This window comes from Leuresthes tenuis, unplaced genomic scaffold, assembly GCF_036924035.1.
Source record: "Leuresthes tenuis unplaced genomic scaffold, fLeuTen1.0.hap1 SCAF_14, whole genome shotgun sequence".
Classification (NCBI taxonomy): Eukaryota; Metazoa; Chordata; class Actinopteri; order Atheriniformes; family Atherinopsidae; genus Leuresthes; species Leuresthes tenuis.
In genome coordinates, this window is record NW_027325368.1 from 5,400,565 (window position 1) to 5,425,243 (window position 24,679).

The window sequence follows — 24,679 nt, forward strand, 5'->3', positions numbered from 1 at the left end:
TAACTTCACTTTAAAGTCTTTGAATTAAAGTGTTGCAGAGCTGTAAACATGGTCCAAATGTTTCTGAAATATCTTTATCAAATCATTTAAAATGACAACGTTTTAAATACTGTCTCTGAATTGCTTTCACTGGAATATTAATGATTCGCAAATAAAACTCCAAGTTTTAGCTTCTGCTCAGCATCTCAACACCTTTTGGATGAACAGTGGAAAAAGCCAAATGTCTGCTCTGGAAGCCCTTTGGCTGTTTAAAGTCTGATACACAAGCATCTTGTAATGAGTGAATGCTGAAATAGTTGAACAAATGTCAAACATTAAAGGAAGGTAAATAACCTCTGCATAGCTGAAGTGAACATTCTTTTGGAACGTCTAATAAAACAACAGCCGGTGGCCGCCTCTTTCCCTCTTCTCTTCACTAATTAACCGTTCGGGCCGTCAGAAGTCAACCAGCTTCGACCTCGCTGCTCTTTGACCTCCTGCAGCCGCTATGCTGTAATTGTCAGAGTCTCAGGCGGGTCGGAGCGTGTCCTTAAAGGATAGTGATAACGTCTTATCTGACACAAACAAAGAGGCATCTTCCACACTTTCTCCACTCTCAGAATACACAATCTGAAACTCGCCCTCACTTTCAATCTGACACATCTCAGTCGCACACACTCCCCTGCATTCCTGTTCGCAAACACACTCCCTGACATCTCACTGTCCTTTGTTGCTTTCTCTCTGATGTATTGTGTGCAAGTCACACATTCAAGTTGCTTTTTAATCACTTCAGAGTTCGTTTCCTGGAAACTTTAACTGGTCGTTGGCATAACCTCAAACAAAACAATCAGTTTTGAATTTACCACAAATGTATGTGCGCACAGCATGAGTTACACAAGCACACACTCCCACACAAACACACGCTACCCTCTCTGAATGACTAACTCTGCCTCCTGCTCCAGGTCACTGACCACACTCTCTGTGACCCTTGAGTCATGATGCTCTCCCATATGCTCCCATGTGCTCTGTAAGATCCATTTTGTTTAGTTTGAGTTCTTTTGTTATTTTACAAACTCGCTCAGCATTTAATAAAAGAACAGAAGAAAATGTGGTGAAATTAAATGTGAGTCTCTGTCTGGAGTCTTCAGTCTCTACCTTTTGTAAAAATTAGAACTAATATTTAGCGTATCATTGATATTCAGTTTAAAAAACGTTAATTTTGACCAGACGAAGTGAATTGTACTGGTAAACGATGATGAAAAACATTAAAATCAGTTAGTTTTTGGCTGTTTTCTCCATAATAATGAACATTTGCAATTAAACAAACAGAAACAGTGTTTTAATAGGCAATGTATGCTTATATAGATCATGAGCTGATAGAGTTAAACTGAGTAGGACATCGGTTCGCAATCAAATCTGCGTCTTCGTAACTGTGTGGAGAATTGTGACAATACACCAACGTTGGTGTTGGTACACAGGAGCTCATGATGCTACACTGAGGGCGCCGTTGGGAGAAAAGGATCCAAAACAAGGCAATAAGTGGGTGATGTGCGAAATGGTTAAAACTGCTCACATTTTAGCAGTAAATGGGTTTAGATTATCTGTACTAGAGTAATTTTTCCATTTAAATGATGAGAAACAGAAGTCACTAAATGACTACAGAAGACAGTAGGAGGAGTAGAAGGAAGTAGCTTCTTGTTTTGGGGAGGCATGTGACTGATCAATGCACATAACACCGTCATACTCACAATTACATAAAGTTCTGATGGTTTTTTTACTAAAATAAATAAATTGGGGAAGCGTTTAGTATGAAGCCGTGTATCTTTGACTGCTCCACAATCTTTTTATAAACCACGACCAGCACGAAAAACTGTAAATAAAGAATGTGTGAAAAGTCAAATCAAACAAAAAGGGAAGAGAAAAAGCTCATCTGAGCATAGCTCATGCATTAAGGGGCCGACAAACAGCATCTTGTGCATCTATCAGAGATGGAAATATCTGACCCAATGGGATATGAGGATATCCGGTTGCATTAACCATCTCACATGGAACACATACTCAAAGTTTTGGGGGTTTTTCCTCTTCTCCACCAATCGACTCTCCAAATGTGGACCAAATGTGTCAATGAAGCTAAAAGCTAAAATGTACCTGGTGTGTTCAAGTCTGACGCCAGTTGCTCCCAACCAGGAACCCATATGTGACAAATTGTGAGTAGAGCTTGTTGGTTTTCAGGATGTCCAACTGCACCAAAGCAAGTGTAGTTCAGACAAATGAGAGGTGAGCTAATTAGCTAGAGAACAGAAGTATCAGAAATCGTTTGTTCTTCACAGTAAATAAGCAGTTCACACAAGATTAATGTATAGAACTGTACACGTTCTACAGTGAGAAATGCACCATAAGTTTTCTATCTATTATTGTAAAGTAACATTACAAGCTGTACCATCCTCCCTCTCACACAGAGACGTGGGACAAGTCGCTCTTCATATCACTTGACGAAGTATCAGGGTGCCTGGAAGTGTCAGATGTTGGCACAAGCACTGGAGGCTCCCCACATAGCTTTATCAGAGCCAAGACAGGACTTGTACTGAGCTGCTGATAACTCTGCCAGGAGAGAGAATGAAATGAGAAACTTTGAACAGCTTTCCCTAAAGATAAAAGAGGCAAGCATCATTTAATGCAAACGTGTCATTTAACGCAAATTAAAATGGTGTCTGAGAACAGTTAACAACGATTTGCTAAACTCATTGAACGATAATATATTCACATGTGAAATGTTAAAAGTGATGGTGGCAACACACCTCAAAAATGTTGACAAGAGGGCAAGAAAAGGCTGGAAAAATAAGTGGGGACTAAAAAGAAACAACTGCAGAAATGAATTAGGTTGGATTGGTTGGTCAGTACACATTACTGGGCAGAAAGAGCACTTTAGAGAGGCAGAGTCTCTCAGAAATAGAGGTGAGCACAGGTTCCGCAAACAAAAATGTGGATCAATTAACTGAGGAGAAACTTCAGAAAAATGTTCCTTAATGTAAAATAGTGAATACTTTGAATATTGTGTCATCTACAGTATATAATATGAAGCCCTCTGGCAGCACTGCATTTAAAAACTGACATGATTCTGTCCTGGAAATCACTGCATGGCCTTAGAAACACTTCTAAAACTCACAGTTCACTGTCATATCCACAAATGCAGGTTAAAGCTCTGTCCTGCAGAGAAGAAGCCACATGTGAAAATGATCCAGAAACACTGACGTCGGCTCTGGGTCAAAGCTAATTTAAAATGGACTGAGGTAGAGTGGAAAACTGTTCTGTGGCCAGATTAATCAAAATTTGATGTTTATTCTGGAAATCATGGACGCCGTGTTCTCTGGACGAAAGAGGAGGGCGATCATCTGTCCTGTTATTAACGTTCAGTTCAAAAGCCTGATGGGTGCGGGGGTGCATTGGTGGTTATGGAGCTGGAAGCTCGCAGGTCTGGAAAGGACTGAGAGGTATATTCAGGTGTTAGAGCAACATATACTCCCACTGAGACATCTTTTTCAGGGAAGGCCTTAGATGTTTCCAGAAGACTTAACCATACTGCATCTGTTCCAACAGCTTCATAGGAGAAGAGTCTGGACTGACCTGCCTGCAGTCCAGATATGGAAGTAAATCTGTGTCATCGGATTTTGAAAGAAAAAAGTGATTGAATTTCTAGCACTGAATATTTATGCATTGAAATGATGTATCTGAATGTTTTTCAACGTTGAAATATTCAACTGTAAAAAATTCAACGTTAAAATATTCAACCACAAAAAAGTCAACATTGAAATATTCAACCGCAAAATATTCACCGGAAAAAAATTCAACCGCAAAGAATTCAACGTTGAAATATTCAACTGCAAAAAATTCAACGTTAAAATATTCAACCACAAAAAAGTCAACATTGAAATATTCAACCGCAAAATATTGAACCACAAAAAATTCAACCACAAAAAAATTCAACTGTAAAAAAAATCAACCACAAAAAATTAAACGTTAAAATATTCAACTGCAAACAATTAAACCGCAAATAATTCAACTGCAAAAAATTCAACGTTAAAATATTCAACCACAAAAAAATTCAACCACAAAAAATTAAACGTTAAAATATTCAACTGCAAACAATTAAACTGCAAATAATTCATGTCTAATACAAATGTCTGTTAATGTACAAATGTCAGCTGTCTATTACTCTTACAGAGACAGACCACACTGATGGCATAAAGAAGAGTTAAAACACTCACCGAAGCCCCATTATTATTGGACATGGCTAAAATATGGTCACCACGTCAAGCCGAAGTTGTATCAGGGCGACTCGTGCGCGCTCCTTTTGCTTGACTATACTCCCGATCTTGAATCTAGAATTGATTGCTCTTCCTTGGGTTCTCGGATGTTGCGGTTGAATTTTTTGAGGTTGAATTTTGTGCGTAGAGAGCTTCATGGAATGGGTTTCCATGGCAGCTGCATCCGACGCTTAGCATTGAACTTGGTGATGTGTCGTTTGGATTTAAAGCACACCGCCACTGGACTCCAGAGCAGTGGAGACGCGTTCTCTGGAGTGAAGAATCACGCTTCTCCATCTGGCAATCTGAGGGAGGAGTCTGGGTTTGGTGGTTGCCAGGGGAACGGTGCTTGTCTGACTGCATTGTGCCGAGTGTAAAGTTTGGTGGAGGGGGGATTATGGTGTGGGGTTGTTCTTCAGGAGCTGGGCTTAGCCCCTTAGTTCCAGTGAAAGGAGCTCTGAATGCTTCAGATTTTGGACAATTTCATGCTCCCAACTTTGTGGAAACAGTTTGGGGACGGCCCCTTCCTGTTCCAACAGGACTGTGCACCAGAGCACAAAGCGAGGTCCATAAAGACATGGATGAGCCAGTTTGGTGTGGAAGAACCTGACTGGCCTGCACAGAGTCCTGACCTCAACCCGACGGGGTTTAGGATGAATTAGAGCGGAGACTGTGAGGCAGGCCTTAACCTAAACCTCGTGGAAAGCTTTCCCAGAAGAATTGAAGCTGTTATAGCTGGAAAGGGTGGGCCGACATCATATTAAACCCTACGGATTAAGAATGGGACGTCACTTCAGTTCATATGTGTGTAAAGGCAGATGAGCGAATACTTTTGGCAATATAGTGTATTTACTTATGTTTATCATCCTCATTTTTGTCTTGAACTGTGTGGAAACAGAAACCAGGAGTAAACCAGTAAAGAAACTGTTAATGTATTTTGGTTTAACTTTGTGTGATAAACGCTGACTCACTGCTGCTGCTGTTGGATTAAAATCCTGCGACTCGTGGGCCAACTGAGTAATAAAGCTCAAATTCTACCGAAGAGTACAAAGGGTACAACTTTCAGCTGTCTCTGACTCAGACATGACTCAGCATCTGATGTCTCGACTCTTCAAATAAATAACAAGTTGATGGAAATCAGATATTTACAACAAACTTATGATATTTTCATGCCAAATGTTAAGTTCTGAACTTCTGTCACAGTTTGAACTTTGACCTCTTATATAGTAAGTTTTAAACCCGGTATCAGGTCAAAGACATGTATACAAATCATGCTGGTAATTACCACATGCCAGTGCCAGCAGCTGCACTCCAGAAGCGAACTGCTGTGCTTCTGAGACGAACGAGCCCACTAGGATTTTTATTTGTTCTCATTTCTTATTTTGATGTTTGGAATAATTTGGTGGTTGAACTGGTCAGCAGTAACTCTTTAGATTAAAACCTTGTTTATTGTCAAATAACTGAAGTGTTACTTATTCTTTTATGGTTTTTCTATTTGTGTTCAGAACTATTTTCCAGTTATTGGTTTGTTTTTTTCGGAGACTAAAGCCAAACAATAAAGAATCTCATATCCCAAGTGCTTATATCATGGACACCATCATTATTACACACTCATTGACATGTTTTATATATTTTAAGTCCCAATGAAACAGTTACAGACTGATTGATCTGAACATTTGTATCTTTCCTTTGCTCTGATTGGTCAGTTCCAGTGGTCTGATCAGGCACGGCCCACCAGTTCACATTCGCCCCGGTGAAATATGAAAGAAATGATTTAATTGGACATAAAATCAGTGCAGGATGAGTCATGAGCATCGTTTATAGTTTTCCAGGTAATGACAAAGTTTGATAAGTAATTGGGGCGTATACAGGGAAAATATGGAGCTAAAACGATTTATTTTCCACAGATTTCATATGACACATGACTTCTTTCATATTAGTGAAGGGAAAACATCTTGAATAAATCAGATATCTATTTTTGTAACACTCTGTTTAATAAGCATTTTAAAAAGCAGAGCATATTTAACGAGGTTAAGCTTAATATGCTCGAATAGATATAACAAAGCAATATATCAAAATAAATTATGCAGGTAATTGTCTTGGGAAGTTAGTTAAAATTCTTACTAATGTCACTGATAAAACTGTAAGACAGATCTGTTCATGATTAAAAGTTTGATTAATAGAAAACTTTACTGCTGAGGACTTGGCAAGATTGGATTTTTTATTTTTCTGGCAAGCATTTGTCAACAAAATGAAACGGGAACAACTTTTTCAACCAAAACAACATGGGTCGTTTGTTCCTACCTTCAAAGCAAAAATAAAAATCCTAAAGCATAAACATAAAAAACATAAAAATAAACATAAACATGCATAAACATAAATGCATAAATGCACATCTTAGAAGCTGTTCTTGTCACAGTTTATGTTTAATCATGTTTTCAGGTTATGTTCTAGCCATGTTTTTCTCCTGCCACCTCGGTTCACTCACATCACCTGCTTCATTTTTCACAGCTGCACCTCGTTCACTTATCACTCCCACAGTATTTAGTCTCCTGGTTTGCTTTCAGTCATCGCAGAATCCTCACCAACCCTTCATGCCTTGCCACAGAGAGTTAAGTCTGGTTTTGCCTCTTAGTCTTGTTCTTTATTTCAGCCATAGTCTTGTTTTCCATAGCCTTGTTTTGCTAACCACGTTTAAGTATGTTTGAATCCGGCTCTGCTGCGCTTTTTGTTCTTGCTCCTCGTCTTTTTGGAAATAAACCTTTTTTGAACTAAAAGAGCTGCATCTGGGTCCTACCTCACCACCAGTCCCTGACAGTTCTTCATCTATGTTAACATCATCCATTCTGTTTGTTAGCTTCACGGTTACCATCAGTTAGGTTTGGTTTAAACAATAACGTCACATGTTCAGTGCCACAAAACAATCATTGTTAAGGCAAAAATACATTCTTTTTACGATGCAACCGTCCCCTTTGGACACCATTTTGAATCTTCACATGAAATTAAAACGTAATTAAAGGTTGTTTTTGCCTGTATTATTAACAAACACATGGGTACAATTCGGGGGGGAACAGCCTCAGCTTTATATCAGGATTATTTATACTTTTAGATGAAAATGTGATGCTCTGGCATAACAGTACATAAGGTGCATGAAGAATTTCTCTGTTGTTGTTTGGAAATGGTCATTTTAATCAACACTTGAGCAGCTAATGCTGATAAACACCTGTATAGCTGGATGTGAACAGATGTACTCAAAGAAAAATGTGCCTCTTTTTCAGTACATGCACACTCTTTGGATGAGTCATCTCTGGGACAGAGCTGTACAGTGAAGGTTTTGTTTCGAGGCAAACTTTGTAAATTTATAACGGCTCTCTGGTGTATTTGGAAACTTGTAGTTTTGCATGAATAACCATGATATCACTCATTATTTCTAGCAACCTAAAAAGATCTCGGCCAAGCCAAAAACTCCACAGAAGAAGGTTCACCCACTTGTCTTTTCACAGCTGGACTTCTTGCATTTTCAAATAGCCTCGTAAGTAATGACAGTAATGATCTCAACCCGAGTCCTGAAACAAGGCGTTTTTGGCCAGCGTCGTCCATTTCACTCCTCAGTCTAGAGTCTCTCATCATTAGGTCCCTCAGGAGGTTGAACTGGCGAGGCCTCTGCAGAGCCCGGCTCATTGTGTGTGTGTGAGAACACAAAAGCTTGGTCCCACTGTGTGAACAAGAGAAGCAGCTTGACTCGGTGCCAGGCGGTGAGATCTTATCATCAATGCCATGACCTCATGTTGTGTTGAAATATCTTTTCAGAAATATGGGTACTTTGTGTGTGTCTGCGTCTGTGTGTGTGTGTGGAAAAATGAGTGTTTAACAAATGTGGATTTAAGCTGTGAGAGTGTTTTGGTTTTGCTGGGCTGTGTTATGAGAGGGAGCTTTAGAAAAAGCTGAGAGGGGGTGTGTTAAGTGGGACTGACTGTGATATGCATCTGTGTTGAAGCACATTAATACATGTTTTCGTAGTGACGTGACCTTTTGTGTGATCAAGTTCACACAACCCACATGACTACTGAATGTGTATTTTTAATGATGTAGGGAAAGTAAGATGATAAAGTTAAAAATGTGACAAATAAGTTTTTAACACACGCTGTTTGGAGCAGGATCTAAAAACACCAGATGATAGATGTGTAAAACGGTGTGTAGACTGGTGACGAAAGCTTCTTTTAACCAGATTTATAAAGCTTTGTGTGCATATGGTTCGGTTTTTTAATCGAGGAACAAGACGCATGTACATGAACCTGATTTCCACTCCCATTTCTAACCGTGAATGGAAGCAAACTCTCCCCTAATTTGTCATTTGTGAATCAAAACCAGGTTTGAACCACAGCGAAAAGGGCACGAAAATTAAAGCAGCCATAATGAAGAAACACAGTTTCAGCAAAAATAAAACTGAGTCACTCATCAGAGAAGCAGAGAAAAAGGAAGTCACTTTTTGTTTTTTTGCTAATCTCAGTTTTTTATTTAGAAACAGAACAAAAGCTGCTGAATATTAAGAAATTATTATTAACCAGCCCAGTAAGTTTAAGCCACCCAGCAGAGGTAGGAAAAAGAGAAGCAGCCAAGACACCCATCTGTTCACGCATCACATCGGAGTTACAGTGGAGGACTGATGACTGATCTGGCTCATCCAGCATGTCTGTGCAGTATAGGGTCTGTGTGGAGATGACCAGAAGAATCATATGTTTTTCTTAAACAGACTACGAGACAATCTTGTGCCAGAAAATGTAAAACTGATCTCCAGACATTTGTCATCTTTACAAAGTTTCATTATAGAAGCCTTCCACGGCCATTACGCACGATGCACAGCTGCGGTTATTGATAGCACCTGCAATTACTGTAAATAAGAGTGTGATTTGAAAATGAACCATGATCGTATTGAGCACGCTCTGGGAAATTGGCTGTTTATGTTTTATGCTAAATTACACAGCAGGTTTTCCGTTTCCATCTCATATCGTAGGAACATTGCTGCGAAAATGGCCTGAAGAATGTGTGAGGTACAAACTTTCTTATTTTTTAAATACCAAGAAAAAGGCGTGCATTTGGTGCAAGCATCTTTTGTCCATCTGGCCCCAGCCGTTGTTATTAAAACGCCCAATAATGCTTGTAAATGTAATTACAAAAGCTTTTTATAAGCAGTGATAATTGTACATTTTCCTCTATTTGCAGACTTCACAAACACAATATTCAAAAACCTGGAATGAAGGAGATTAGACTCAAAGATGAAGATACACACTGCATAACGATGGTTATTAGTTGATCTGGTTGGTCCCTGTAACTCCGCCCCCAGTCCCCAGTCTGGTGCTTTGCTGCACACCAGAAAAGAGTTGCTGCTGCTGTAGTGTCTGTTTGATGGCGGCTGAAACATAAATAAGTGCTTTTAAGTCAGGCTCTGGCTCTGAAACAGTACTAGAATACTGTCATGATGAGCGTTAATTTGTATATCCACGACTGAAACCGTGCAGAGAACTTTATCCACGTAACAGCATTGCTCTGAACAAACTATTTTTGAATAATGGTGATATTTGTCAGCATTGTTTAATACTGCCTTACATGTGTTCCCTTTAACATGTACATGTATTTGTGAATGTAGCTTATCAAGAACTTATGTATCAGTGCATGTTTAAGTGCATAATTAATAGGACATGTGCCAGAAGGTCAGTGTTCGCTGGTATGTCGCTGCTGTTGCTCTAAGCCCACCACCGCAGGCTAATGGATCACTGTCAGTGTGTCCTGTAATTACTGGGATATGACTGTGTCATTATAGAAATACCGTCCCTCCTCCATCATTCCATAGCCATCAGATGCATGTGTGTGGGTGTGCATGCTTCCGCTCGAGTATCCATAAAAGACAATAACCTTAGTGTGTGTCCGTGTGTCTGTTCCAGCAGCTTCTGTTCTCATAGATTTGTTTCCTCGGTTACAGACAAAGCATCTCAGGAGGTCTCTGCACACATTAAAGTGAAGGAAACTGACAGTTTGGGTGAATACTGCTAAGAAAGCTGTGAGTTACGAAGAAAGTAGTGAAAATAGGAGAATGCTTTAGGCTAGTTCAGAGGCAGAACTTCAGCAGACCCACTCTGCTGAGCTTATTTGCTGGTTGCATCCTGCATGGATCCAGACATTACAAGAAACAACAGTTACAATGTTTAGTTGTGCATGAAAATGGAAAAAGTTGATATATGCATATGATGCCGTGAGTCCAGTGGGGGGGGGGGTGTAGTCTTCTTCTGCTGTACCTTTCAGCCTCATGTGAAAATTAATAAATGGAGAAGCGTGTCACAGACGGAAGAAGTTTGTCTTTTAATGTAGATTGTGGAAATTTGTGCATTTTAATACAATTCAATAAACCAGGAACATTTCTGAGAACCAAGTAGTTTTGGTGCCTAAACCCAAACCCTTTTGGTCTGAATCCTTCAAATGTGGGTTTTATAGCTACATGCGTTGTATTTGCAAACATTAAAGTCATTTTGGGAATCACTGGCTCTCAGCATATTCAGCTGTTTAGGCACAAGGACCCTTTGCACCCATTCAGTCCCAGTCCTGTAATCTCTGGATGTGCAGAAATACATTCAAGTAAAGTATTCCTTTAAGCAAATATCTGGAAATGACTGAAAGTAGCTGCTTCACATCCTGTTGCTGTCACTACCCCCAACACTTTGTACGGGCTTGTGGAGTTCAGGGGAACAAAAAGGAAGCTGTACGTTGGCAATCCACAACAACTACTACACAGTCGGGGGTGTTTTTTAATGCTAAAATCATGGAAAAGCAATCCAGTCCAATGCTTTCTAGTCATTTTTCTGGAAGCACTCCAGCTTAGTTTTAGGAGCTCAGGAAAGGTTTCAGAAAATTGGCTGGAAAATTAGGGAACCAAAAATAAGACTATATAATGAGGTATTATCCCCAATGATATGGTTTATTTAACTTAATTAATTTAGCTTTGCCTCTGGGAAACAGCCCCCCCCCTCCAGATATCTCATGACCCTCAGTTACTGAGAATAAAATTACCTTTTGTTGCTTAATTGTACAATAAAACTTCTGCCAGTTATGATCTGAGTGTTTCATAACGTTTTGGTATCTTTTCCTTCTGGTTAACTTTGAGCATTCTTATGATTGTCTCTCACAGACTTATCTTTTACGGCCAAACATACAGTTCCTGAGAGTTTGGACACACCTTCTCAGTCTAAATGAATGTTGAAGTGTGCCGGTACTGTTTGTAGTTACACACCATAAGTACAGATAAATAATTCAAGAGTGTTGTAACAAGTCTTCAGAAGTCGTCCAGTTCATGCTCAATATTCTTGATGTGTAGGGTTGAGAATCGAAGCTTAAGTCCACATAGGAATTAATGAGAAAATACCAGGAAAGAAAGATGGAGGAAAAGTTTTAATTATTCTTGTCAGCTCCTGAACACAATCATACACTGGAAGAAAACTGTGTAAGCTCTACAATCCCCCACCAGATATAATAAAGGACTAAATAAAAACAGAGTTTTGCTTTCCAAACATGAGACCAGAGTTTATAAGAAAATTTAGAATTAATCATATTCAAATGATTCCTCTCCCTGTTTATTCATGAGAAACAGAGACTGTTATACGGAAGCCCGGACACGTAAAACAAAGGTATTACCAGAGGGTTGAGGACGCCTTCGAAAGCAAGAAGGCCAAAGTACCCAGAGCTGGCTGCTGAGTGTCGGGAGATTGGCTGGAAGACTACCATCTACCCAGTGGAGGTTGGAGGGTTTGTGGGGTTGTCAACAACACGGAGGAAAGCTGAAGAGGGCAACAAAAGAACTGGCAGAGGAGGCTGAGAAGGGCAGCTTGTGGCTTTGGCTGACGAGGAAGGACAAGTGCTGGGGAAAGAACACCTAACGCCAGACAACAGCCGCAGGGGAAAACAGCTGCAGGGGGTCCCTGCTCCGCCACCAGGAGACGGTCCAGGATTAAAGGGATGGTGGTTCCTGGCTGATGACCCTGCAGCTGACCCATGGGCACCGGAGGAGGTGTGACAGGCAGCAATGCCCATCAGGTGATTACATCTAAATAAAACATTTAAATCAAGCTGTAAGAAAGTCATTTCTGTGACACCCAACGAAACTTTTGAAAGTACTTCGTCTTTTTCAGATGGTTCAAACTCTAACCAAGTAGTTTTAATGCCTAAAACTGGTTTCAATTACAATTACTGGATACTGGATTGAGTTGGACTATGTTTTCAAACTGCCTTGAGGATATATTTTGTAGTTAATTGACACTTTACAAGTAAACTCAAAAGTTTCAAGCAACATAAAAGTGCAGAAAGAACTGAAATAACTCTTCACTTGTTATAGAATAGAATAGAAGTACTTTAATCATCCCGAACTGGGAAATTACTTAAAGGGGTCAACACTCCTTCCAAGACAGTTTCACAAGATGTCTAGTGTCTGTAACCATGTCTTTAGTTTTTTTTATGTCCACATACAATAAAAGAAGTGTCCCAGAACCAGTTTTGTCTCATTTGAACCCCGGTCACCCACATGAAAGGTGTCAATCTTACCACTACAATATCCTAAAGAAGCAGCTGTTTGCCAGCTATGAGGTAAATATGAAGATTAAGCGACAGATATTACAGCTGTGCCCAATAAACACGATATAATGATATTAAGAGTATTATGTCTGTTACTTAGAGGGGCTCAGAAGGCCAAGTTGACTGTCATCGTGGGCATCTGAATCAGAATACATGAAATAAAATGGCTTGAGAGCTGTTAAACAAGATTTATGTCTTAAGCACCAGAAAATCGTTAAGTGAAACATAAAGGGGGCACAAACACGCACACAGGCTGTAAATCTGCAAAAAGCCAACAAATGATTAGATGTCGATGTCTAACCCGGAGGATTAGATAGTACTAAAGCAAAGAGCATAGTTTCAGAACTAAGGATCCATTTTCCCAGAAGTGTGTGAAGGTTAAAGAGATTATCGAGTGAGTTCAGTCCTTAAATAGAGCCATGAAGAGAGTTAAAGGGGAACTCCGGTATTTTTAAACCTAGACCTTATTTCTGGTATAAAATACATTTATCTACTCACCGAGAACAGTTTGGCGAAAGTCCTTTGGAAGATATTTAGAAAACTCGTGATCGGAGTATTTCCATATAACAGAGTTAATGGGGCAGGGACGATGCAGCCTCTAAATAAGGCATTATCTGTCTTTATTTCACCAATACTTTTGGAAGAATGAATGGATGAACGTGTACTATAGCTCTGTTAGCTCATAGCTGCTGTTATGTGGCTACTTGCGGCTATAGGAGAGCTAACGGAGAGATTTCTACACAGGCACTCTACTGGGACCACTTCATCCACACGCCCCCCTGCAGCACAGTTTATTCACTCCGTGCTCTGTGACAGTCGACTAACTTCACACGGAGTTTGCTACTGCTAGTTTTGTGCAACATGGCAGGATATTTATCAGATTTTGACGACTTTGAGTAAGATGGACGTTCTTACCGGAGTGAATGAGCTGTGCTGCAGCCATGCGTTTGGATGAAGTGGTCCCAGTAGAGTGCCTGTGTAGAAATCCCTCCGTTAGCTCTCCTATAGCTGCAAGTAGCCACATAACAGCAGCTATGAGCTAACAGAGCTATAGCACACGTTCGTTCATTCATTCTTCTTAAAGTATTGGTGAAATAAAGACAGATAATGCCTTATTTAGAGGCTGCATCGTCCCTGCTCCATTCACTCCGTTATATGGATATACGCCGATCACGAGTTATCTAAATAGTTTCCGAAGGACGCTGACTTTCGCCAAAATGTTCTCGGTGAGTAGATAAATGTATTTTATACCAGAAATAAGGTCTAGGTTAAAAAAAAACTGGAGTTCCCCTTTAAAATGGGTGAATGAGGGTGTGATAAGGGCGGCAAGACGGGGCCAAAGTAAAAGGAAAGGAGGTGAGGTAGGTTAGGGCATGAGGTGAAACTTTACAACGATCTTATTTAGAGTGGAACACAAGCATCTTGTTGCCCTCTAAAGAACTACTCGCACTCAGCAACATGCTAAAATTGACCTCAGTGAAAATAAACTTCTTATGTTTGGTGGAAAATAGCTGTAATGGGCTGTAAATATGACCTACTTTGCATGAAAATGTCAGTGTCAGTGACAAAATATCAGCTGTCAGCAGAAAAGAAAACAGTCGCAATCAGTCTTGAAAAGCTCGGGTTCTGTTGTGGCTTCACTCACATGCACTCTGCCGCTGATGCTATTTCTGTTACGCTTGGCAGCGTTATGAGTGTTGTGTAAAAAAAACAAACCAAAAACTAAAAAATCTGTGGACCAAAACTAGAGCCTGAATCACATTTGACTGGAAACATTAAAGTCTTTTGGGATCTTTGGACTGAAAAACAAAGTGTTTCTGAGAGGAGAGTTATGTGTCTCTTCGCGATCTGCCAGACCCACTCAGCTACTCATTTGCTGATCTCTGTTTTTATGAGACTCAGTCACTCTTTCTGCTCGCTCTCGCCTCCTTTCTGTTTACGGTCACAAAGTTGGTTTTTTTTCTCTCTGTCAAGCAAAGTCCAAACAGCCAAGTTTACTTCAACCCAGATAGATAAGAGACCCGGTCTCTTATCTATCTGCACCTCTCCATCCCTTCCTCTTCTTTATGCAGTCTGTAGATACCCATCTACGTTTGTTATTGACACAGCTGGTGCGTCACCTTGAGCGGGATTATGCAGCTGTAGAGCAGGTTCCTGTGCGTTGGAGGGTGACATGAAAGGGCTTTACGCCCGTTGGTACTCTACAAGTTGGCAATAAGTCTCAAGTCTCAGTGAAGTGTTTGCAGGACATCTTTTGCACGAGCTATGATGCTTTTTCCTAAACCTAACCAGACAGAAAGTGAAAGTAGGGTTTAAAATGAAAGGAATGCTCTGGTTTGGGCAGGAGACATCTCCAGGATGACAGCCACATGTTTAACACAGACTATCTTGCCATCTAAACTGGTTCTAAAACATACTGATTTCCTGCGGACTCAGAACAAAATAAACATGATAAAACTGATCAAAGTCCATTCTTTCTTGAATTGTTTGTGCCATCTTGGTCCCTGCCTCAGCTCGTTTTTTTGCTTTGGATAAAAGCATAAACATAAGCTCACTTGTTCCAGAGTCTCAGCTCATTTGTCCTCCTTTGGATAAAAGCGTCTGCTAAATGCATAAACATAAACATTTTTCCAGTGTCTGCTCTTCATGTCTGCATCTCACCACAAAGCCACCACAGATGAGGTTATTCTGTTTTGATTTCAAGTGAAGGATGGATTAAGCAAAGTCTGTAAAACAGAATAAACCTCTTTTGGAAACCTACTTCTTAAACTCAGCTAGAATCAGCCATTAAGTCAGATTCAGGTTCAATATTGTTGGAAAGTTGCAATATTAACATTATTTTATCAGGAATATCTGTGAACTGGCTTATTTAAGCTTTGAAGAGCAGAGTCTAATGTTACCTTTGACTTGTCACACTAAATCTGACATAATTAAGGCATTTCACCGTTAGACAGAACAATTGATTTAGTTGAATTCTCGCAAATTCTGGAGGAAAACGTCCAACATAGAGCTGATAATGAAAAGCGGATGACTCATACAACAGGATAAGGATCCTAAACACGGATCAATATCTACTTGGAATTACCTGAGGAGGTGAAATCTTAAGGTTTTGTCTGAGTAACCCGTGCAGGCCTGGCGGGCCGAGACCCTCACAGAACTAGAAGCCATAAAGAATGAAAATCAGGTTATTCAGAAGAATGAAGCTGCTGATCAGGGGTGTTCAGACTATTGGACGTGGCTGCATTCAGTGTGAGAGTTGGTTGTCTTTGCTGTGGGAAAACGCAGTGTTCTTAACTTAAAGATAAACTTTGTTTTGCATGAACACCGCTTTCACTACTCTCCAAATCCTGTCACTCACCAAAACTAATTTAAAGTCTACAGACTGTGTGTTTTTGTACTTTAACTTGTATACAGTCTAATTTGGAATGCAATTCACTACTATTATTTTACTTATTTTTTCCATGTTCAAATCCTCTCCTGAGACTCTGCCCTTAATCTGAGCAACTGCTGAATAGATTAAGCTTCAGACTGCAGCTCATTGTGAGGATGATGAACGCTGACATAGAGGAAAACTGAACAGCTCTTATTTCCAAAGAGCAGAAAACACAAGAGTTTGGTTGAGGAGCCCACATATAATGAATTACCCTCCATTAGTGCAGTGTGGTAAACCATTAGCAGCTCTTTTAAGTGTTTGATAATCACTTTTTTATCTTTATTTAGCAGAGAAAGTGTGCTGAACAAGCAAGCTCTTGTTAATTACAGGCAGCCACACCTGAGAGTTTCAGTCTTTTGCTGATAACCACTGAGAGGATCTCAGACAGGATTTCAGATGGACAAAACTCCACCATCCTCTCGTTTTTTGATTAGTCTTCAAATATAATCTTTTTCTTATAAGCATAATGTGTAATGAGGTCAAACATTACGACTTATAAACCCTATCACAAGCTCTGAAAAGTCCCAAATGTCCAAAAAGCTGAAGTCACACTCTGAACGGAGGATTTGTTCGTGGTTATTTACCTCAGGGGGAAAACTAACGGTGGCGGTTGGTTGTTTATGCAGCTTAAAATGACGGTTGCTTATCTGTTAAAAGAATACGTCCTCACAGTGTGACTCACTAAAGTAACACAGAGCACGAAGGTGTTGTTTGCTTTATATGGGAGATGTTTTCCAGGTCGCATTTAGCCAGTTCTCCAACAGAATGAGCTGCAGCTAACAGTCTTTTCACCAACATTTACATGCTGTTTCACTGTCAGTGTACAGCAGTAGAACCCAGTTTGCATCATGAAATAAACAGCGCTGTCCACGCTTTCCTCCTCCATTGTTTCCCTAACAGTAGTTGGTGCCGTACCTAAGCTGTTTTTCACAGAGCTTCAGATAAATAAATGTAATTACCTTATTACTGTGAGTGCAGTAAGAAGCCTGTGAGGGCTCTTTATAAAACTGACTGTGCAGCAAGTTTGAACCTTAACCCAAAAGTGATATTTTTAGATGATCTCATTAATTTTTTAACATGGTTTTATGATGGAGTGAAAGGGCTGGATTGTTTCACAGTGAAAAATGTTGCAGTTTCATGATTATAGCTGAAAAATAATAAAATTACTATGTTTTCTTTACTCTGCTCCCCACGAGGACACCGACTGAGCTTCACGCTCAGGTCCAACATCTCCAAACGTAACTCTGGCTCGTCTTTACTTGGTTGGAAGGTGCAAATCCAGGGTCTTTAGTCACTCTGTTAGATGGTTAGGATTAAAATGACCGTACAAGGTCAAGTTTCCATGTTATAAACTACACAGTTGGACATCTACATGGTTACAGTTTACACATTCATGACTCCAGTCATGTCACATGAGCGCTACTTTATAAGAAACAACAGCCAAGGGACTCATTATAATCTCACGATTTACAAGCAGGAACTATGGCCGACACCAGTGTGCAGTGCAGAAAAAAGAGGACTTTCAAAGTCAAAGGTTTGGACACACTCACCTCTTAATTTTTAATGAAAAGGTTCTTCAGCTCGCTTGAATTTCTGTTCAATCGCTCATGACTGGAAGCTGCTGCTCTTTCTTCTTCTGTTGTTCATATGTGCCAGTGAAGCCACGAGGAACACGAACATCTATGCCATTAACAGGTTGATGGAGCTACTTATATTACGTAAGGTTTTATTTAATCTAAACCCTGTTTTCTGATAGTTTTTGTCTGTACATTTTCCCTTGTTTCCATTGCCAGGATTTGCTGGATCTTCTGGTTTTGTTTGGTAATTTGTTTTTCTTCTGTAATGATTTTTGTTTACTCTCACCTTGTTTTTTTGCTCGTACACAGTTCTGTATCATTGTTTTATTATGCAAAGTCCTAATAGATTTGCTTTCTGCCCCTGTCACTTACCTGGTCCTGATTGTCTAATTGTCACACCTGCTTTGCCTCAGTTGTTATCCTCCCAACAGTTTCTTTGCTGAAAACTTGTCTTCGTTTTCTTACAGGTATACTCCTCGTGTCAAGTTTAGGTTTTTGCTCATGTCACATTCAGCTCTGAACCTTTGATTTATGTTTAGGGTCTCATTGAGTTCAATATTATTTATTTATTTCCACTATCTCCCTCCTGAGCCTGCTTGGGTGAGCCTGTACACATTTCATGACATAAACTTGAACCTTTGTCTCCTGGGTGAAAGGCTTCTGTGAATCAGAATGAAATACAGTCTGAGAAATGAAGGAAGACAGTACCAGCAGTGGAAGAGGCATTGATTTGTTCACAAAATGACCCACCCGTGCAATGCATTAATTTGAAACAAATGAGACGTGTAGACAGCGGTTGGTTTTATTTTTACCAAATGTGTCTAATTTATTCTTGAAGTGGATTCAGGAAACAAAAAAAAAAACAAAAAAAAAGCAAAGAAAATATTCTAAAGTTTTCCATGAACTCCACCCTCAGCATTTTGGCTAAAATTTAACATTTGCATTTCCAAAATGAACAAAAATCAGCCAAAACAAACAAATAAAATCAGATTCGTGAATAGGTCACCAAAGAGGGAAAAAATAAATCTTGCTTGAATTTGGTTTTGTCGTCGACTCACTCCCTGTTCACACCTTGGACCAGATCCACATGCCACCGTGAGTTTCTCTCACGTTCTCGTCTCTCCTCCTCCAGCCCCGCATGCACGCGTCTGGAGCGCACAGAGGGCGCACCGGTGTCAGTTTGCTTCAGCCCTCCTTCGTAGCGGTAGCTCGCTGCTGGTTGCGCGCAGCGAATTTGGGGAGTGGAAATTCCTCTGTTACTTTTACGACTCGCCTCGTCTTCCTGACATTTTCGCTGTGGCGGTCGCTGCGAACGGAGACCTGAACTGAAATACGGAGTAAAGATCAGTAAAGCGGCGCTCTGATGTTCCCCGCGGTTGGTTTCCACTGACTACCGATTAACTCGTGATTTCTCTCATTTTTCACTCTTCATTTGGAAGTATGTTCATCGTCTCTGCTGGGTATCAACAGTGAGACGTTTGAGCACTAATCGTGGGCACACTGCTGCCACTTTTGACCATCGGATTTTTCCTTTGATTATTTTCTACGTTTGGATATTTTTCGTCTCCAGGAGATGGCAAGTTGTTCCCTGTCAGACGCAGGGCTCTGGTGCTGAAGCTCACAGGATGCTGGGGACCCTACAACCAGCAGATCTCTTACTTTGAGACAATATCGGTTCGTTCTCCTGACTGGACGTAAACTTCGTGGACGTTTCCCCTCTTTGGTTGCCCTTGTTTTCTTTTTCAGAATATTTGTTGTGCCATTTTATAGAGATGCGTAGTGGATTGCTATTGTTCCTTTTCACCCAAGTCATCTTGGTGTCTTCTTTGACTCATAATGGTAGGTGTTGACTGGTTCTCTGTGCCTCTTTGGCTTGACAACATGCAGCCTAGCTGAATATTGATCAGTTTTGCACCATTGTTACCTTTCACCTGTTATGCATCGGCTTTCCCTTTAAGAGCACGTATGCAGGGAGGTTAAATTGACCATATATAATCCATCGTACTGTAAATGCTGTTTGTACTTTTAAATAAGGATATTACACAATGCAGGAAAAATATAACATCAAGAATACGGACCTGAGGATTAACAAACTACCTCAATTACAAACTGAAAAATATAGTAAGTAATGCGCAACATCAAGATTTTCTCAGTGCTTTAATAATATCACAAACATGCGTCTTTTCATCCATTCAGAGACGCTTTTTGGAGCTTTTACGCGCGTTGCCACTGAAGCATGTTCTCCAGGCAACAAGCAATTTAATAAATCATTCACTGAGAAAATTAAATTTATTCTGACTGTGGAAGCTCACCTCAGCTTCATGAGTGTGATCTCACCTTATGGCGGGGATGCAAAGAAACCTCACTTTATACCACACCTTTTCTAAAATAGCCTGAAAAGTGAAAAGTTCTGGCACTGTTTCAGGATTAGAGTGATTTTTGTTGTGTGAGTTTAGAGTTCTAATGTGTGGATGGATCATTGGCGCAAGACACGTTTAGGATTTTTGAATTATTGGTGTCCCAAAATTAAAAGTGTTTGCATCCTCGCTGCCACGCGCTTTAATCTTTGGCACCAACACGCCATCGGTCAAAATCAGAGTGCAGTGCAGTGACCAGAAAAACGGCGTCTCTTCACTAAACAACTTTCTGCCCTCTTCTGTGGTGCAGATAACTGCGGGAGGAACATAGTGATAAACTATGCGGACTACCTGACCTCCCCGGGTTATCCCAGCGCCTACGAGTCATCCCAGCAGTGCGTGTGGGTGATAACCGCCCCAGAAGCTGGTCAGAAGATCCTCATCAACTTCAACCCGCATTTTGATCTGGAAGACAGAGAGTGCAAGTAAGAGTTCACTCCTCACCCCCTCACCCTCTCGCTGTTTTCTTCTCCCACCCTCCCTTTCTCTCCCGCCTTAATCCTGCCTGGAAACAGTGGCACACTCTGCCATCTATTGGTGAAGGGCTTACACGTCTGCTCCCGGAGAACTGGATGTGTAAGGATGAGATATGGCACGGAGGGTACAGGCAATAATTTCAGAGGAAATGGGTTTTGATAGGCTTTGTAATTCATACTTGATAAGAAGGGAGCCAGACTTATGGCATTTGCCTGGCTGATGGTTTTACAGGACAGTAAACGCACCAAAAACTGATGGAACCTACTTGATTGATGCAGTTTAGTTTTCTCATTTCAGGAATGGAGGAATTTTGCTTATCTGTCATTTGTACTTGGTGGAGAAATGGCTTCTAGCATTAAAAGTATTGCTTTGTAATTTTTTTTGGAGGATGTTGATAGACTTAAGAATGAGCTGATGCTTTTATCTCCACTTTTGCTATTTTTCACTTGTGCATCCACCTCAATTTCTTTGCCTTGTGGTTTGTGCATAAATAGAGGATTAAGCAGCAAGAAGTATTAGTGTGTTTTTTCAGTAAATGTTAAATGATGCAGAGCTGTGCTGCTTTTATTTTCCCTTTGTGATCATTGAGAGGGATACAGTTGATGTTTGAGCCACTGGTCAAACAAAACATGCAGATAATGACAGCATTTTGGATCCTGGGAACATGTGATGTGCATTTTAATGCAATTTTCTGATATCCTATAAGTCCAAGGATCATGTCTGAGCTTAAAATAAGTATTAAAAGATGAATAAACATATATGGAACCATATTGTTTGGCTCAGGCCAGTCAGGAGGCAGTGTGGGTCGTCCACATTTAGAAAAACAACGGTAACTACGATCATTCCTGCACGGTTCTGATGATGCTTTACTTTGCATGACTGTGCAAAAGTTGCAAAAAAAGGACCCACACAGAAACACACATAGCCCCTTTGTCCCCTGTCATTGACAGGAGAACACACTCTTGATTGTGTGCATCCATGCAACATGGCCCATGTGTTTTTATGGCGGCTCCTTTGTCCTCTTTTTAAAGCTCCATAAACGGCTCATGTGTAAATCACGGCTGGCTGTCCAGCTCTGCCTCACAGATGGGAGTTCTCCAATACTATTGGATCATGTTTCACCACCAAGGGACTAATAAACCATTAGTGCTCAGGACAGATAGTGGATATCGTGTGTCTTTTAGTAGATTACACGTTTTTTTGCTGTGTGGCAAGCAAACGTGAAGGAGAGTTACTTCTTCAACAGCCCATTCAGGTACACATTTTCATGATAACCCTGGGAGCAGTGTAAATGTGGAATAATGCTGTTTTAGTACTTAATGAAATATAATAAATCATGGTGATAAAAGTTTAGACTGGGTCTGGTACTGTAGTAGTGCTATTGTCTGCCCAGATGACTTTTCCATAGGTTAATGTCCTGTAATAAAGCAGCTGTAAAATAAGATATTACAGTTTTATCAGAGATTATCACAACCGTATGTAAGGATTGGCTCGAGACAGAGCAGATACAAATATATTTTTTCCTGTTCACTTTGACTACACATGCCTGATTTCCCATCTTGGAGTCAAGAGAGGCGACATTTCCACTTGAAGACTGCTGCAGGAATCAAAGCTGTGACCGTTGAACAGCCTGACCACCCTGCAGCCACCTCAACAAGTCATTTGGCTGCTGCCTCAGGGGTCTCCGCTTTGCTCGATTGGTTTCATTATTTGTTGTACGAGTTTGTGTTGGATGATGACGGGGTGTAGCTCATAGCTCTCCGACTTGGCAGGAGTTGTGTTGTTTTTGGGAACGAGTCAAATGCTCGAAATATGCCCGTCGAGGGAGGCCTTAAGCCGTTTGGCGAGACCGCAGTCCCACTTAGAAATTTCCTGAGATGATTGAGTTTTGTTTAGCCGATGGATGGCACACCGTCCGAGACGGAGCAAGATGCTGCAATCAGGGAGAACATGACTGTAAACGGTAACGGATTGTAATGTTTAACCACGGATTTGAATAGTTAAAGGTTTTGCATTAGCCTGTGTTGGTATAGTGCGACACTGCAAACATCTGCTCTGCTGAACTGTAAACACGACAAATCCTTATCTTTTTGCAAATTTGACCCTCAAACTACTCAGATAGTATATGTTGTTATTCATGAGGATTGGTTTGATCATTTTTTTCCTTTCTTTAAACCATTTTAAGCAGAATATCTTTATGTTTTGACTGTCAAACAAAAGGTGACATTTGAGTTTTGCTCTATTTGATTTAGTTTTAAGCTCAAAAATGCAGTTATTATGAAAGGATCAGCTCCCACGAGAAGGATAAATGTACAAAAACATGTAAAGGTGCAACAAAAAAATTTAACTCACCGCTGTATTATTACATTATGAAATGGTTTCATATAATATGTCAGTAAATGGTGAAAATGCCCATTTTTACTCTCCCAAAATCCAAGGTTCTGTTTAATTTCTTTGTAAAAACCAACAGTCCAAAGGGTAAGCGAATTCAGTTAACAATCAGAGGAAATGCAGGAAATCCTCACATTTGAGAAGCTTAGTTTGGTATTTTTTCCTATTCTCCTGTCCAGTAAAGGGCTAGAATGAGTAACTGATTACTGAAATTATGGCAAGTGATCGTGTTTGTCAATCGGTAAAGCAGTTAACCGACTAATATCTCCGTTTTACTCACTGATATCACTGTTCCTGTCATAGCCTTTCCAAGTATCTTGTTCACATAGATTTGGATATTCTGTGGGAAACTCCAGCCAGTGTGATTTATGCTTCTCTAACATCATACTACGCCATTCATTAAAGTACTCTCCTAATTGAAATCCATTGTTGGAAATACAACCCCACCTCCTATATCATTAGATAGCATGTCGCTGCCCGCCCAGTTCTCCCAGTCCCATAATTAAATTATTGGGCCATAACGGAACAAGCATCCTCTGTGTTGCTGTGAAACATGTCTGCAGTTTGGTAACCAAACAGAAAAACCATAGCAAACAAATAACTGCTGCATTCATGACATGTGTGTAACTGATTTCTTCCCCATGCGGCCTCAGGGTTTATAATTATGCTCCTTAATTACAACATTTTTTTAAAATAGATTTCAGCCAGGAAGCTTTTTTTTATTTAAAAAAGAATATTGGGAGGAGTTCTGTAATTAAATTATATGATATATCATAACTCTTATTACAAAAAACAACAGTTTTGTAGCCTCATTTTATCAGAAAAGTAACAAAAATAGCCACATAATTTCAACAAAGGACATTGTAGTATCTTATGAGATTAACTTTGAGGTTAAATAGATTAATCTGTGGTGCCAAATTCTTCTGGAAAACAGTCAGTCTGGGTGATAATTCCAGCGTGCGCTCAGTGAAGAGACAAGAACCAGCAACACTTTTCTTCAGACACATTAAGGTCTGTGGGCTGTTCGTCTTATATGGAGCGGCACCAGAACAAGTTTGTGTCTCACATCCACGCCTGAAATAGCCGGTGAATTGAATCCCCGCAGAGAGCGGAAAAATAAAGCAGAGGCATGGATGAGGAGCATGCGTCGGCAGCCAGATAATTTGAGACATCTTTTTAGGAGTTGGCTGAACTGCTTCTTCCTACACGGAGGCTGTACTGGCACAGTCTGCTCTTCACACAAACATGCACAGGCTGCCCAAACTTTCTGTCACTTACAGTATGCTACAGTGTGCACACGCTCTTCCAATGCCTTCTCACGCATTCGTACTAATCCTGAGAACGGAAACTTCAAAGGGAAAAGCCACTCTTTCCATCTCCTTTATAGAATAAAGATTGGAATTATAGATCTGTTATGCTGTTTGATGCCATCTTTCTTTCTTTGGTGTGGATAAATGACCAAAACATGATCACATTTGCAAAAAC

At 40.3% G+C, this 24,679-nt stretch overlaps 2 protein-coding genes across 3 annotated transcripts in view; both read left to right on the forward strand.

The window, feature by feature from the left end:
- Nucleotides 1-24,679, forward strand: part of pard3ab (par-3 family cell polarity regulator alpha, b) — a 447,253-nt gene that overhangs the window by 348,657 nt on the left and 73,917 nt on the right. The gene's annotated exons all lie outside the window — the stretch shown is intronic.
- LOC140268733 (neuropilin-1a-like) overlaps nt 19,011-24,679 on the forward strand; it is an 89,189-nt gene continuing 83,520 nt past the window's right edge. Inside the window, exons 1-2 of the mRNA XM_072363703.1 lie at nt 19,011-19,748; nt 20,577-20,751. Coding sequence (XP_072219804.1) covers nt 19,682-19,748; nt 20,577-20,751 — 242 coding nt within the window. The 5' untranslated portion in view covers nt 19,011-19,681. The remainder of the gene's footprint in view (nt 19,749-20,576; nt 20,752-24,679) is intronic.